General features: G+C 36.2%; 2 protein-coding genes across 2 annotated transcripts; one reads left to right on the top strand and one right to left on the bottom strand.

Annotated features, from left to right (window-relative positions):
• The first annotated feature begins 520 nt into the window (after positions 1–520).
• LOC131011930 (chaperone protein dnaJ A7A, chloroplastic-like) lies at positions 521–6,032 on the top strand. Its single transcript, XM_057939830.1, has 8 exons — positions 521–680; positions 1,113–1,227; positions 3,275–3,422; positions 3,721–3,778; positions 4,110–4,152; positions 4,545–4,593; positions 4,700–4,780; positions 4,899–6,032. The coding sequence occupies exons 2-8, from the start codon at positions 1,121–1,123 to the stop codon at positions 5,748–5,750; spliced, it is 1,338 nt and encodes a 445-aa protein (XP_057795813.1). The 5' UTR covers positions 521–680; positions 1,113–1,120; the 3' UTR covers positions 5,751–6,032.
• A 3,050-nt stretch (positions 6,033–9,082) lies between these two features.
• On the bottom strand, positions 9,083–10,659 carry LOC131009654 (uncharacterized). Its single transcript, XM_057937066.1, has 3 exons — positions 10,536–10,659; positions 9,853–10,391; positions 9,083–9,679 (listed from the first exon to the last, which is right to left on the bottom strand). Exons 1-3 carry the CDS (start codon positions 10,657–10,659, stop codon positions 9,083–9,085), a joined length of 1,260 nt encoding a protein of 419 aa, XP_057793049.1.
• Positions 10,660–15,651: the final 4,992 nt, after the last annotated feature.

Here is a 15,651-nt window from a genome sequence, read left to right as displayed (position 1 = left end):
CACACTTAATTATCTCATTCGACAACACTTATGAACTAAAAATTGGGCTAGTCAAAAAATGACTTTGAACTTCTCAATTTTTTTAATGTGGAATCATATATCTAAAAGCACGACTGATTCCACATACTTTATTTCCTACATTCTCAAGCACTAAAATTTGTGTATTAATTATTCATTCATTTGACCCAAAAAAAAATTTATTCATTCATTTCAACTTAGAAATGAATAATTAAATATATTAAATTTATTGCTCGAAACGTATATTTCAAATATAAAATTGTTTTTTCACAAATTCCAACAAATTTACCATAAAAAAATTTAATCACCATTTATTAACCAATTTCCATTATTAAAAAAACTATGTTAAATTCGAATATCAACTAAAACGTTTGGGTTACAAAATATCAACAATGATCTACTCTTTATTAAGTTAGGGCTTAAGAATCCATTTTAGTTGGCTAAAGCTAAACGCACCATTTAAGCCAAACGTTTTAGTTAAATTCTTAAGCCCTAAAACGTTTTTGTTTTTTTTTTTGTATAGTTACAAGTACGTTTCTAGAAGTAAAATAGGCCTGTGCAAATTGCACAGCGCCTTATAGCCTCTCTCTCCCTCTCTGGTTGTCCCCGACCTCTTATTAGCTTCAGGCTCCAATTTCACCACCGGCCACCATTTTTGGACGGTAAGCTGCTACTTAGGAATTATAACTGTTAGCCTCTTTTCGAGATTTTACACTTTTAAACACAGTCTCTCACCCAGCACGCACACACTCAGTGCCACTAATTTATCTTCAATTGAATGATGGGAAGCCGGAAATGTTGGCATGAGTTTTTCATACATACAGTGCAGCTGCAAAAACATAATTATTTTTGAAATTGTACAGAAACTTGTCAAGTGTCGTTGCTACAGATTAATAAAACTGATGCATACCCGCTCAAGTTTGAACCTTATTTTATTTTCCAATCATTTTTTACTTGAAATTTTAAAGAACCGACGTTTTATCATAAATTCATGATTGAGCTACATGCTTCTTAGGTAATCAGTGGATTCCATAATTCTTGAATGCGTATTCTGATATTTGACAAAATTGGCGTCTTATGCTTTGAATATGCAGGTGACTGGATGACAATCATACCTTGTGGAAATACATGGCTGACCCGGTGGGGAGTTCAGCCTCAGTGCATACTAAGACCCTCTACTACCAATAGATTATTGGCATCCCCGAATTGGTAAGGTTTTATTTTTATTTTTTCCGAGACTAATTTTTTTGAAATGTTCGCAATTTGCTTGTTTTGGACCATCTTGATCTTTCTTTTGCGTGGCTTGAATTTGTGACGCCTTGCATCTTTTCTTTTCTTTTTTGCATGTTACACTTTGTTAGTGGCTTATTCGGTGATGTTTAGCTTTGCAATTACAGTTTCTAGTGACTTTTTGTTTGTTATTTGTTGCTGTGCTAGGGGGCGTATTTTTGTAGTTTCATGATAAATATTTGTTGCAATCTTGACATAATTATTTGGTGCGAACAAATCATATTTAATTTTAGGATCCAAGTATGGCTTAAATCTAAATGTAAGCTTCACCTAGTATAAACTCGGAGAAATGGTTTTTCATGCTTATTAATGATTTCGGAAGAAAAGATATCTCTTTTATTAAGTACAGAGAAGCGCTCGGATATGTTTATGATTGGTTAGCATTGTATACATTACAGAAGATGAACTCAATGAAGATGTGGTTTCAAATGGACAGATGTATTCTTTGAACTCATTATTCCTGAATGGGAATCAATTATCTCGCTAATTTCCACTAAATCCAAATCTACATCGTTTCTACCCAAGTCATTGCTCTGTCTAAGTGGGCCCCTTTGTAATAAGTATAACACGTTTCCTGCAGATTCTCTAGATCATACTGTCCAAATAGGTGATATCAATAGTGATTGCCATCTTATATGTATACAGCAGTAAATGAGTGTTACTAAAACATTATGGATTTCTCCTCTGTCAAATAAGGAATTTGGGAACCATCTAACTAGGGTCTGAGTGACAATTGAATAAGACCAAGTAGGTCTGGGATCCACTAATTTGATGAACTGAATGTCGTGACAGGATAACAATGTATATTATTTTCTTTAGGATTATAACCACCAAATAATTTTACCATTTCTTCATTCTTATTGTTAGGTTGTCTTCAGTCTTAATCAAGGCCCAGAATCCTAAGCGGAACTGGAACTAACATTCAATATTTTTTGGATCCGACTCTTCATAGTTTTGATATATGCAAACAAATGCAGAGTAACTAAACTGTACCAATTAATTTTAACCCAGTGTTTTAAGATAAATATTCACCAAAAAATGAATATACTCACTTAATTAATCCAATGGTTCAGCATCATTTATTATGGTATTAGCTTTGAGAATAATATTGACCTAGTTAGCGTTATAGCTTCTTTTTTATTTTATTGTTTTTAATTCAAGAATTAACATATATTTATTATATATATCTAAAGTCATAATCAAAGTAATGCGTGTGTTGTTGGGGGGGGGGGGGGGTGAAGATAAAATGCTGTCATTTTTGGTGGTATGGTTGAAACAAAATTTACTAAGGCACAAATACAATGAGGCCATCACTTTTTTGAGGGATTTTTCATCCCTTTGTAATGACTTAGTTCGTCCATTTCTTATTGTTGTTAATTTTAATTTATAAGATAAAATAAAACGCACGCACACACATACCTGGAGCTGTCTTGGTCACTGAGGAGGCCTGGCATGTAGAATGGGTGCCTGAGCGAAAAGGGGGCAGCCAGGGGCCACCTAGCGCCTACACCGCCTAGGTGACGGCCATTTAGAATGCCAGCATCTTTTTCAATTTTTAGATGTGTTGAAAACGAATTTCAATCTGTCATCATGTGTTGGTGTCAGGATTGGTTTCCTGGACTGTTTACAGAACTTTGGTTATATGGTTCACTTTCTATTTTGCTTTTAGTTTCAAATGTTCGTTCCTAGTTCTTGAATATTTCCACCTGTCATGTTCCATGAGTTGGTTGTTTTTTCAATATTAGTAACTGCCCATTTGTATGAAAGGATATTTGTCTGCACATATTTAATTATATATTCTTCTCATTTTGAATCTGGGAAAGAGATAATAAAGGCTCCTCCTCTGTATTCCCTCCTCTCAGAAATTGACGTTATCTATATGGTATTTTAACTTTCAGGGTTTTACGTATATACTTAACCAAAAAATTTATTCATTCATTGAATTACCTTTTATTTTTTTTTGCAGTACATCAAGCAGGAATAGGTCACTGGCAGTGGCATCACAAAGTTCAGCCTTTTATGCTCAAGAATCTTTGAATGCACTTTTCAGTTCAGGGCCATACAATAATCGGTGTCAGAGAAGAGGAACTAGGCTGATTGTTAGAGCTGAGAGAGTAAGATGATTAGATTTTTTTTGGTGTTGACTGTTGTTATAGAAAACCCATTGCCTGCGACCCCCCCCCCCACCCCCCCTCAATTTTCAAAACAGAAGAACACGCACACTTGTTCAAGAGGAACATAAAATGGATTCATATAGCTGTCTGTCTTCTTAGGTAAAGGTCTTTCAAGTGCTCTGCAAGAGATTTATGGCAGAATATCTCTCTATACAGGAATCGAATATGAACAGATCTTCTGTCCTTGACTCTGATTCTCAATGTTTAGAAATAAATGTTAACTACTTTTTATGCACAGGATTACTATTCTGTGCTTGGTGTGTCAAAAAATTCGAGCAAGTCTGAGATCAAAAGTGGTAAGTCTTACCCTCTCTTATACCTGTCAAGCATTGACTTCGTCGCATAGCTGGCTTAGATTAGTTGATGAGAGTTTCACATGTTATCACCATTTTAGTATAACTATAATTAACCCTTGCATTTTTGGATTGACATGTCATTCTATGTTCTCGTTTGATATTCTTCTATTATGATGTCCTCAATGGGTTGAAGATCTTGAAACTTCACTTGTTGACATTAACGCATACACCCTAGTACATATTCCTCTACGCTAAGGACATCTCTGGTGATTGTTGCATTTCCAGATTAATAATATGAATACAATTCCTCTGATTATTATTTTGTTTTCAGCATATCGAAAGCTGGCAAGGAACTACCATCCAGACGTGAACAAGTAAGTCATAATATCTTACCATGTTAGTTCCTTTTTCTGGTCGGCTTTGTTGTTTCCTCACATGTATGTAGTAGCTGGATGTGGTAGCATAGACGATGAAATACTGTAGATGAATTGGTGTCTTCACATACAAACCTTGTTTAGTTGCTGCTTAATTAGACGTGTATGGTTGAGCTTGACTACCAATAATTCGTCTTCCATGCTTGTACCATCATTGTTGGGGGAAAATCACTGTTTTTTCCACATAATTCTCATTACTATTTTCATAACTTGCTGTCTTATGCTAAAATTAGATTTGGCAAAAACCTTGCAAACAGAATCATAGATGTCAATCGATTCATAAGAAATGTACATGTAATTTATATTGCTGAACTATCTCATTATAACTTCAGGGAAGCTGGAGCAGAAGATAAATTCAAGGAAATCAGCAATGCTTACGAGGTAGAATAATCTGATCACTGTAAAATTGTGTATACTTTTCTGACTAATGCGCTTGCTATAATTAGCTCCTAGAATTTGATAATTCATTGACGATGTGTTATTACAGGTTTTGTCGGATGACGAGAAACGTTCTATATACGACAGGTATGGGGAGGCAGGACTTAAAGGTGCTGGCGCTGGCATGGGAGTAAGTCTTTTTGCCTCAATAGGAGCCTTAAAGTCATGGTAGATGAATAGGAAAAGATCTCCCGAGTCGCATTTTATTCTCCATAAAAGTATGCTTACATCTGTTTCGGCTGCTACAGGATTTCAGCAACCCATTTGATCTATTTGAGTCATTGTTTGAGGGAATGGGCGGTATGGGTGGCATGGGCATGGGAGGAAGAGGCTCTCGTAACCGAGCCGCGGAGGGTGAAGACCAGGTTTATAATCTGGTATTAAACTTCAAAGAAGCTGTATTTGGTGTTGAGAAGGAGATTGAAATAACTCGTCTCGAGACCTGCAGCACCTGTGATGGATCAGGGGCAAAACCAGGTACAAAGGCATCTAAATGCAGCACGTGCGGTGGTCAAGGGCAAGTCGTCTCCTCAGCGAGGACTCCTCTGGGTGTCTTTCAACAGGTTATGACATGTTCCACCTGTGGTGGCACTGGAGAAAATTCCACTCCTTGCAATACATGTGGTGGGGATGGCCGGGTTAGGAAGTCGAAGCGCATCAGCTTGAAAGTTCCAGCCGGGGTAGATTCTGGCAGTCGTCTGAGGGTCCGCTCTGAAGGAAATGCTGGACGGAGAGGGGGGCCACCTGGGGATCTTTTCGTTCTCATAGAAGTTCTTGCAGATTCTGTTCTGAAACGAGATGACACCAACATCCTCTACACGTGTAAGGTTTCTTACACAGACGCCATCTTAGGAACCACAGTGAAAGTGCCCACAGTAGACGGGATAGTCGACCTCAAAATTCCAGCCGGCACCCAACCAGGTACGACTCTTGTTATGGCGAAAAAAGGTGTGCCGTCTCTTAACAAGAACAATATGAGGGGTGATCAACTGGTTAAAGTGCAAGTAGAGATTCCAAAACGGCTAAGTGGGGAAGAGCGGAAGCTCATTGAAGAATTGGCCAACCTGAACAAGGTGAAGGCTCCCAACAGCAGGAGATAGTTGGGGATTTCTGCTGCTCCACCCTTTAACTGGATCTCGCCGTCGCCATCGGAATCCACATCGGTCGATCTGCACCGTGCAGATTGGAATTCTGCTGATCAATTTTGTGTCAGTGATACTACACTTATACATAAAAATCAGGTGAATATAGTGAGATAAGTTTGTATTGTTTGTGTGAAGTAGACTATCACCATTATTTATTGTAGCATCATGTGATCATACAATCTGCAGAAACTGCTGATTGGTTAATATATTCATCACTTGCTACGTCTTTTTTATTTATTTTTTCCTTACAGTTTTTATCCTAATTATTCTTGAATAGGGTTTTTTTTATGCAGTGAATTTGTGAATTGTTGTCCAAATCAATCCCAATGAGATTGAGGCTCCATTAGCAAAAGTTGGGAACCCTAGTAGAATGCAATGCATTCTCCAATTTTGCAAATCGGACCATTGAAATAAGGTTTTTGATCTACACAAGTTTTTAATGGGTTCTTACTTTTTATTTGAGGAGATTGAGGACAAATACATAGGACTCCCTCCGTCCGTCAAGATTATGTAAAATTGTTTGGGCACAAGATTTAATAAAATTGGTGATGATTATGATGTAGTGGAGAAAAGGTTCCACCACCTTATATAAAAGATGTGTGGTTGAGATTGAATTTGAGGTGAGTTTTTTGTAAATAAAAAGTGTTAGTAAGGATAAAATATTAAAGAGGATGGTGGGACCATTGCCTTAAAAGGAAAGTGACATAATCTTGGCAGACACCCGATATAGTAATTTTTACATAATCTTGGCTGACGGAGGGAGTATAAATTAGTATATGTATATATACATAGATATAAATAGGGCAAAGTTCTATAGAAACGTAAATATAGGCAGAGAAAGGAGACGGAATCTTAGCCGTTGATCTTATCTAATCTAACGGTCAACGTTTGTTCGTTCAACGTTCAACGCGGAATTTTGTTGAACATGAACAGCCATCGAACCCCGCCCCCAAAAGTTCAACAAATTATTTGTACGTTCAACAGCATTAACTGTCATGTTCAATGTTTTTGATTTCCTGTATAAGCTCTGTTTCTGTAGAATGGCTACCCTAAATATGTATAATTCATTTTGAACTTTTAAATGTTTATAATTTGTTAATTTTAAATCTATTTTTTATATATCATATATTAAATTAAAGTTTGTGTTGCAATTTCTTTTTTCAAAATTCTAAACAAAATAATATGATTTTGATAAAAAAAAAAAAGGTTATAAAAAGAAGGAAGAGAAAAAAGAGCAATTTTTTTGCTTTATATAATTATAAATTCTGCTTTATATTAATATTTATTTAATTATAATATCATTTAATTATAATGATGACCATTTATTACACGGATGAGTATACTAGGGCAGTTTAAGAGAAGCAAAATTTTCTCCCACCCTTCAAATTTCCTCATAATTAATTAGAACTCTGAAAAGGTTTCCTCATAAGTGTTTCTCAGAATCTCGATTTGTTAGCTTGTAGATTATTGAACCAGGTCATGAATGGTGAAAATATTAAGACATTCGAATGAATAAATGTGTTTAATCGAATTAAGAGAGAAGAAATGGCTATAATATGTAATATAGATTAAAATATTTTTGTAGCTATATATAGAGTTATTGTATTTAATTTATGACAAAGAACTAAGAGAAAGTTCAAACTCATTTAAACTTGCATATTTTCTTAATAAAGTGATGCTCGGCTTTAAATACTTATAAAATGATTAATTGATGCAACAAAAGAAAGTTTAAATGACAGAAGAAACGAGTTGACATAATAAGGAGAAACAAATAGAGCGAATATTAATACTATAAAAATAAATATTCTAAAAAAAAAAAGCTTCCCCTTTTTTTTTCTTTCAAAAATACTAGTATAAAATCAAATTACATCGTAGTAGTTATTGTTTCAACTAAAAAGTATTCCCTCCGTCCCGCTATTCATGTCTCATATTCCTTTTCGGGTTGTCCCACCGATAATGACTCTTTTTTATTTTAGGCAATAATAAGGGCATACTTAAAAAAATTAACTCACTAATTGTAACACTAATAAACCCTTAATTATTTTCGAATTTCAGCCCCCTAATTCATTTACCCTCTATTCTGATTCTCGGTTCCGCCGCCCCAGAAAACCCTAAAGGCTTCTCTCTCGAGAAGCTTCCGCCCCTCTGCGTTCATTCTTTGCCTCTCCGCCTCTCGTCGCCTTTCTTGGGTGTAAGTCGCCGCCCCTCTGCATTCATCTCTCACCTTTTCTACTTCCACCATCACCCATTCCCAAATAATCCATGTGATGTAGATCCATCTGTAATCTGAAGCCCTCTCTCTTTCTCTTTCGTCTTTCGTCGAATAATACTCTCCATCTATTTTCTGAGGGATTTGACCGAATAGATGTCGAAATCCTACGGAGATAAATATGATTTCGAATGGATGGCTGAGTTGGAGGTTTGGATCGAAATGTTGGCGATTGAAGATGGATGCAGAGATCGGGTTCGCCGGGCTTTAGCCCAAGAAGGTAAACGGCCATTGATGCCCTCTAGCCCTCTGTTGTGATGAACTCCGGTGAAGAACTGGTTTCGTCTTCAAACCCTAATTCTTACTCTGATTCTTTTTTTCTTTGTGAGGAAAATTTGCAACACAGCGAAATGAGGGACGACGAGTTGAAGATGTTGAAGGTCCTGCTTTCTGCCTATTTTTTGGTGAGATCTACCCTAATCTCTATTCTGGTATTGGCTGTTGTCGATCCCTTGTTCTTATGGTTTGGTTTAGGCTGTTGGATGTGAGTTTTGCAGTGTTTGTACTATGTGGTATGTGTGTTTATGTGGTCTGAAATGATGAATTAATGCTCATATGTTATGTCCTTGTTGTATTTTAGAACTATGATTGAATTTACTGAAAATGAGATGAAAGATCCCTGATTCTTGATTGTTCCCCTGTTCTTATGATTTGGTTTACATAGTTCAAGTTTGATTGGGTTGTTTGAGTTGTTGGTTGGCTGTTGTTTGTTGGTGTTATTGGTTGGCTGTTGTTAGAGTTTTTGCATTCATTCATAATGTAACCTTAATCACAGCTTTACAAAATGTAACCTTAACATTTTCGGCATTCCTTCATTCATAATGTAACCTTAATCACAGCTTTACAAAATGCAACCTTTACAAAATATACTTCTTAACATTTTCTGCATTCCTTAACATTTTCTGCATTTACAAAAACATTCAAACTTTTACAAAATGTACTTCTTGACCACATCTTCATTTTCAAAATATTTCCTTCTTCTTCAAAGGTCTGCATTTTCAAAATGGATCATTCTTCTTCACATTACTTCAATTCCTTGAAGTTGAAGATGACGCACCATCATCTCAATTTCATCTGTGCATCCTGCATGCACTCCCAATTCCTTCATTAGTGTATCATTAATTGACAATGCTCCATTGCCAATTAGGTAGGATATGCACTCCCTAACAAGTTCACTTAGAACTTGGAGATTCAAGGGAAGCATATCCTGCCTAATTAATGCATCATTCCATAAATGAGGAATCTTGTAGCTATTCCTCCCTTTAACTTTCAGAATTTCAACCATACAACTTTGCATGCTTAAAAACACTTTATTCAAAGTGTTTGGGCTTAACTCATTACATGAATTAATGACAACATTCACTAGATCATCCATATTTGTACAAACTAATTCAGTTTGTAGGCTCTGTATTGCCCTAAAACACCCTAGATCATTGATGTTTGTATCTGGGGAGTTTGGTGGTTGATGCACCAAATGAATGTCAAAGCCATCTGCTGAAGCTATTGCCCTAAAATCTGGGTCTGAGTCTTGAATGTGAGGCCTAACATTATCTTGCTGTATATAGATGGTTTTGCTAGCATTTGCTGGCCACTTTGCTTTAATAGCAGGAACAATCTGAATTAAAAAAAAAAGTATTCAGACTTTGAAACACATGCATAAACACTGTCATTTAAAAAAAAATCCATACATTGAGCAAGACATTGCATTAACTAAGCATATGCTGAAATGAATTGAACTTGGTACATGCTATTGTTACATTTAGAGCATATTTCATTCACCCTATGTACCTGGTTGATTAGGCAATCTTTCACTACTTGTTTGGTGATGCTTTGAATTGGTTTCCATTCCATTGTACCTGCAGCCCTATTCTTACTGTTTCTTTTGGTTGGCACCAATTCAGTGAATGGAAAATTTTCAATTTTTCCATCAAACAAGCGGCTACCATCAACCCCAAAAACTGGCCTACATACATCACACATGAACATCACATTGGTGATGAGCTTCTTTTTCTTGCATGTCCTGTGAGGTTCTATCTCTTCAGGAGTCAAATAGAACCTTTGTGCACTTTTTGTGATATAGAACCATTTCTCATCAATGTGTATTGTGTTGTGCATGCTTTTAAATGTCAAACTCCTAAGAATCATGTCATATTCTAGAGCTTCTAAGGAAAATCGTAGCCTAAGCAACTTGTTTGGAGCTGTAAGATCGGATTTTATCGCATTTGAATGAGCCCTGATCAGTCCATATTTTATCCACCTGCCTACAGTGCTTTTACTGCATTTAATCCCACATGCTAGCCTTCTAATAGTAGATCTTTTTGACAAATCTAAGCTAGCAATCAAATGTAAATCAAATTCTACAAGTTTTCTCCTTGGTCTTAACATTTTCTTACTCAAAGAACTAATTACCTCACCACTTTCACTTTGTTTTTTTGCAGCTGCCCAAAGTTGACTAATCGTTCATTGCGAACAGCTCCACTTTTGCACCGCAGCAGTTATCTTGCCTCTATCAGGTTTTCCACTTTTGCTTCCTTCAAGAAGGGATTGGATGGTGACAACTCTCTCAAAGGAAGAAAGATCTTTCCTTCTAGGCATCTTGGAGCTTTTTTTTTTTTATTTTAGGAGTTGTGTAGGTTTTGAATGTTGTAGTTTCTACCCTATTTATAAAGGGATGTAGTTTCTGAACTTAGAAAAAAAATGTGGAAAATTTGAAAATTCTGAAAATTACTATGAAAATTGCTCTTCCAATTTACTCTTGAATTGTTGCGCCATTTTCTTTAGTTTTTTTTGGCAGATTTCAGTTTTATGCTTACTCGAAGAATGCTGGCAGATTTGTGTTTTTTTGGTAGCTTTAAGTTTGTGATCAGTTTTTATAAGTTTCATTTTTTGGTATATTTCGAATTTTAGGAAATGATTAATTTAATTACAGATTATTAAAAATTGAATTAATAAAAAAATAAGTCTTTTTTGATATTGATAAAATAGAAATAATTAGTTATTCCTTAATCACAAACTTAAACATGTGGACCACACTATTTATTCACCTAATTTGCTTCTCCTTAATCTCCGTGCTGAAAAGTAATGAGACATGAATAGCGAGACAGAGGGCACTACAAAAAAACGCACGATTACCGACGACAGAATGTCGTCGATAATAAGGCACGACCGCCGGTGAAAAATGTTACCGACGGCGGCGCCGCCGGCAACTTGTCATCGCTAATCGGCTCGTCGGTAACGCTATTACCGACGGCGATCGGCCGCCGCCGGCAATTAACGACGCTGCCGCCGGCATTTTCACCGTTGAACGGCGGAGAGTTGCCGAAAAATTACCGACGGCAAATGTCGTTGCTAATTAGCGGCGGCGCCACCGTCGTCGGTAATTTCCACCGGACGGCGGTGGCGCACACGCCGGAGTTAGCCAAGGTAGTACCGAGGGCAATATGTCGTCGCTAATTACCAACGACATTTTGCCCTCGGTAATATTTTTTAATTTATTTTTTATTTTATTTTATTTATTTATTTATTTTATTTTATATTCATAATTTATTTTCGTATTTATACAGTATAACATAATTTAGTATAGCATAATTTAGACGAACTTTTCAGTTGGTCACCCATCTTAGTTGTGCTCTAAGTCAAGCACGCTTAACCTTGAAGTTCTTTTCGAATGGTCATCAGTACAGAACACTCGTATTATTGATATATATATAGTATCTATTAATTCATTTAAAGTCTACTTCAATATACAATATCATATATATTCATAACCTTAGAATATGTCGAGATGATATACAAAAAATGTTGTTAATTACGGATTGGGCTCGTTTCCGTTCTTATTTTTATGTCGGAAAAATATTTATTTATTAATTTTCAATTTTTTTTAATCAATCTAGTTTATACACCATAAGTATTTTATCAATCTAGTAAGAATCTTGAATTCTTACTATGAATATTATCTTAGATTAGTGATGAGTGATGAGTGAATCTTGAATTAACATTCTTAAGTTATAATTATAAGATTCTTACTAAGAATCTTGAATTCTTAGTAATAATATTAGATTAGTGATGATTGATGAGTGAATCACTAATCAAATTAACATTCTTAGGCCGTGTTTGATTTGTTTGTTGGTTTAAGCCCACTTAACGTAACCCAATGTAAAGTAATACAAATTCGGCTGCTACGGTAAATGGGCCGTGTGTTTGATATACATCATTAAACCTAGTGTTATGGCATGCGCAGCGTTTGATATGATTTGGTAATTGCACGCCTATAAAATGATATGCCCATATTATCCCCTGCATTTTTTGTTATTACCAAGCGTGTCCTTCAGCAAACTCCCGCCGAGAATGCGAAGCGTCTCCAAATTCGCGAATTCTCGATATTATTTATACCCCCAAACACTGTAAATCTTCATATCTGCAAACACTGTTCATAAAGATTAGGATATCTTTTGAAGTGCGAGGCGTTTCCTCGAGGGGAGGTTCAAGTGATTTATGATGGTAGTGTTTTGAAGGTTTTTGGTAAAGACTTGGCACATTTTAAACTTGGTGCAGTCGATTCTATTTTGATGAACTTGCATAGACTTTGAATGCATTTATCTATCTAGTAGTTAATAGTTGCTGACCTTGGGTCAATGTTGTTTTTCCTTTTCATGCCATTTATTCTTGGTGTTGGAACAAGTGTGACATTGTTTCTGCTGTTGGATTTCTATTGGTATGTTTCTTTTTCTATCAATTTAGTAATTCACATTTCTGTGTTATGTTTTTCTTTAATTTTTTATCATTGGTACGAGCAAATAATTTATAACATAAACTCAAATATAATAAATTCAAATGGTCATATCCATTTGAAAAAGATTCATTAACAACAAACTTGAGGTTTCTTAAGAACAAAAAAGGCCACAAGAACATTGAAAATTTGACAGCATAGTTGGTGGCAAAGGATACAAAAGCTGATTGTTTTTAAAGCCCAATCTATTTGAATGGGCTTGAGCTTGCGCAAGAGCTGTCATCGGCAGGACCATCGGGGCTGGCAGCCGTAGCGAGCAGCCTAGGTAATGGCTTGCGTGGTGGGAACATCTTGTTCGGTTCGAGTGAAGGCCAACTCAAAAACATGTGCCCAAGTCTAGTATGGGCAGGAGGTTTGGGGTTGAATCCAGAATCGTCATCTTCGGGAAAGAGTTTGCGGGAAACAGGCTACGGTTCTTTCGCATCTGGATAAGTGACATCATCATCATCGGAGATAACTATTGTTCGCACTGAGGAGCTGATATTGATCACTTCACAGCTTGGTTTCACTTCACAGCTTGGTTCACGCTTGATTCTTTTCGGTCCAAATAAAGAACACATTTTGTAGTACTCCGGCTCACCACTGTAGTAATAAGCTTGCGCCCACACATTCTCCTGCGCGTAGTATACAATATTGTGTCAGTTTGAAATCACAGAAAATGGTGAACAAATGTATATATATCTGTCAGATAACAACAAAAAAAAAATGCCACATCGAGGTGACACACCATAAATATTTGATCCCACACTTCATCGAGCGCAATGATGCGATTCGACGGTCGATCCCAATGAGTGTCTGGCCTATTCATTAGATTGATCCAGGTGTTGAATCGGCCCTCCAACGTTTTCAGTCTCTCTTTGATGTCAACAGTTGTGAAATCTTTGCTAAACTCATCATTGAGTTCGGCGGTTACAGTAAGTATTGCATGTGTGTTATTGACACCCCATCCGGCTGAATCTCGTGAAAAGGAAAATGAGTAAGCATAAGGTATTAAAGAGCAACAATTCACCAACATTGTCATGGAAAATATGATGTTATAGAAAGAAGCTTACGTATGGAGCCCGTTTCCCTTTCAATCTCGAAGATCCGCCGCAGCATCATCGAATCCATATGTTTCTTCCATTCGCCCCCATAGAAGAACCAAGCTTGGTCGGGAATATCTTCGAAAATCATCTTCTTTTTCGTCTGCAAAAACTTTCTGTGGGATGGGGAAGACGGAGTAGCATGCTATTTATGGAAGAATATAGGTATATTTGGAGAGGGGTTTCTTAATGGCAACGAATAATTAGGTAGTTGAGCAAATCCTATTTTAGCATTAATGTGCTTTGAAATGTACAAGTGAGAAGAAAATAGGGTATAATCAATTGAGACCAAAGGATTTAATCATATAAATTTCACACATGAAATTGAGACCAAAGGATTTTATCTCATTGGCAACCAGTTTATTTGGACATCTTCATCGAAAAGAGGCAGTGTATTCTCAAAATATCTAACTCAATATGGTATTTTAAAATATAATTGCAACAGAAAATCAATTCCGAATATGATATTTCATAACACCATCAAATACTTAAGGGTTATTGGCTCTTAAATACACCAACTTTGGGGGTAGTTTGGTTTTGCATATGAACTTTGAAAGATGTAAAAAAATACATGAACTTTAATGTTGTTGCAATTTTATCACAAATTCAAATATTAGATATTCAAACTCTATAAAAATCTTACGATTTATGGATTTAGAGATGTCTTATACGATATCTTTTACACATGTCCTATATGATGTATTTTTTTTAAAACATCCGCTGAATACACGTCGATATTTCGACTTGCCACGTCATCTTTAATTTGAGAAAAAAATGAATTTATGACATCGTATAAGACATTTGTAAAAGATATCGTATAAGACATCTCTAAACTTGTAAATCGTAAGATTTTTATGGAGTTCAAATATCTAATATTTGAATTTGTGATAAAATTGCTACAACATTAAAGTTCATGTATTTTTTTACACCTTTTAAAGTTCATGTGCAAAACCAAACTAACCCCAAAGTTGGTGTATTTAGGCGCTAATAACCCAATACTTAAATATAGCAATATAACATCCGACATAGATTCCACATAATTCAAAATAGTTTGGAACAAATTTCGTGCCATCCTAATACGAAATTAAATTACACAAGTTTTCCCGCAACAAATCCAAGCAAGATGAACACTATCGCCATGAACATAAAATTATTTTGTTCGTCAGTGTCTCTCCTTGTCCTGCCAACTTCAGGGAATGTGTTTCCCACGCCCGTGTCGTCTGTGTAGGAATTTGCAGATCGTGGAACTGAGTTACTCGTAAATGATGCAACAGGCGGTGGTGCGTTGGAATATGCTGCCTCACCTTGGGCGTGGACCTCATCAAACCACAAGAATTCTCCCTCATGGCCACCTTTAAGGGGGCATTTGTAATAATAACGGCCGACATTTCGAGCCTTCCATCCTGCACACCGCAGCAACATCTTTCCATTACCACAGCAACAAAAAGGGGCAGGATACCTTGCACGATTATCCATCAGACACCTATTCCAAAAGTCCAAAAAATGAGCAACACAAATTCCTGCACCAAAGTATCAAAAATCGACAAACTACCAAGTTTTTGCATATATCAAAAATAGCGGCTAGAAAATGTCACAAACAAGATCAATTTGTCCTCACAAACTATTCATAATTCAGATCCACGAATGAATTACACAATATTATAGATCCTAATTAATTCAATGCATTGCAACATACTGTTGCCACATCGATTGGGC

This window comes from Salvia miltiorrhiza, chromosome 2 (assembly GCF_028751815.1).
Source record: "Salvia miltiorrhiza cultivar Shanhuang (shh) chromosome 2, IMPLAD_Smil_shh, whole genome shotgun sequence".
In the NCBI taxonomy this organism is placed as follows: domain Eukaryota; kingdom Viridiplantae; phylum Streptophyta; class Magnoliopsida; order Lamiales; family Lamiaceae; genus Salvia; species Salvia miltiorrhiza.
The sequence above is the reverse complement of the archived record's forward strand: the minus strand, read 5'-3'. Positions and strand labels throughout refer to the sequence as shown.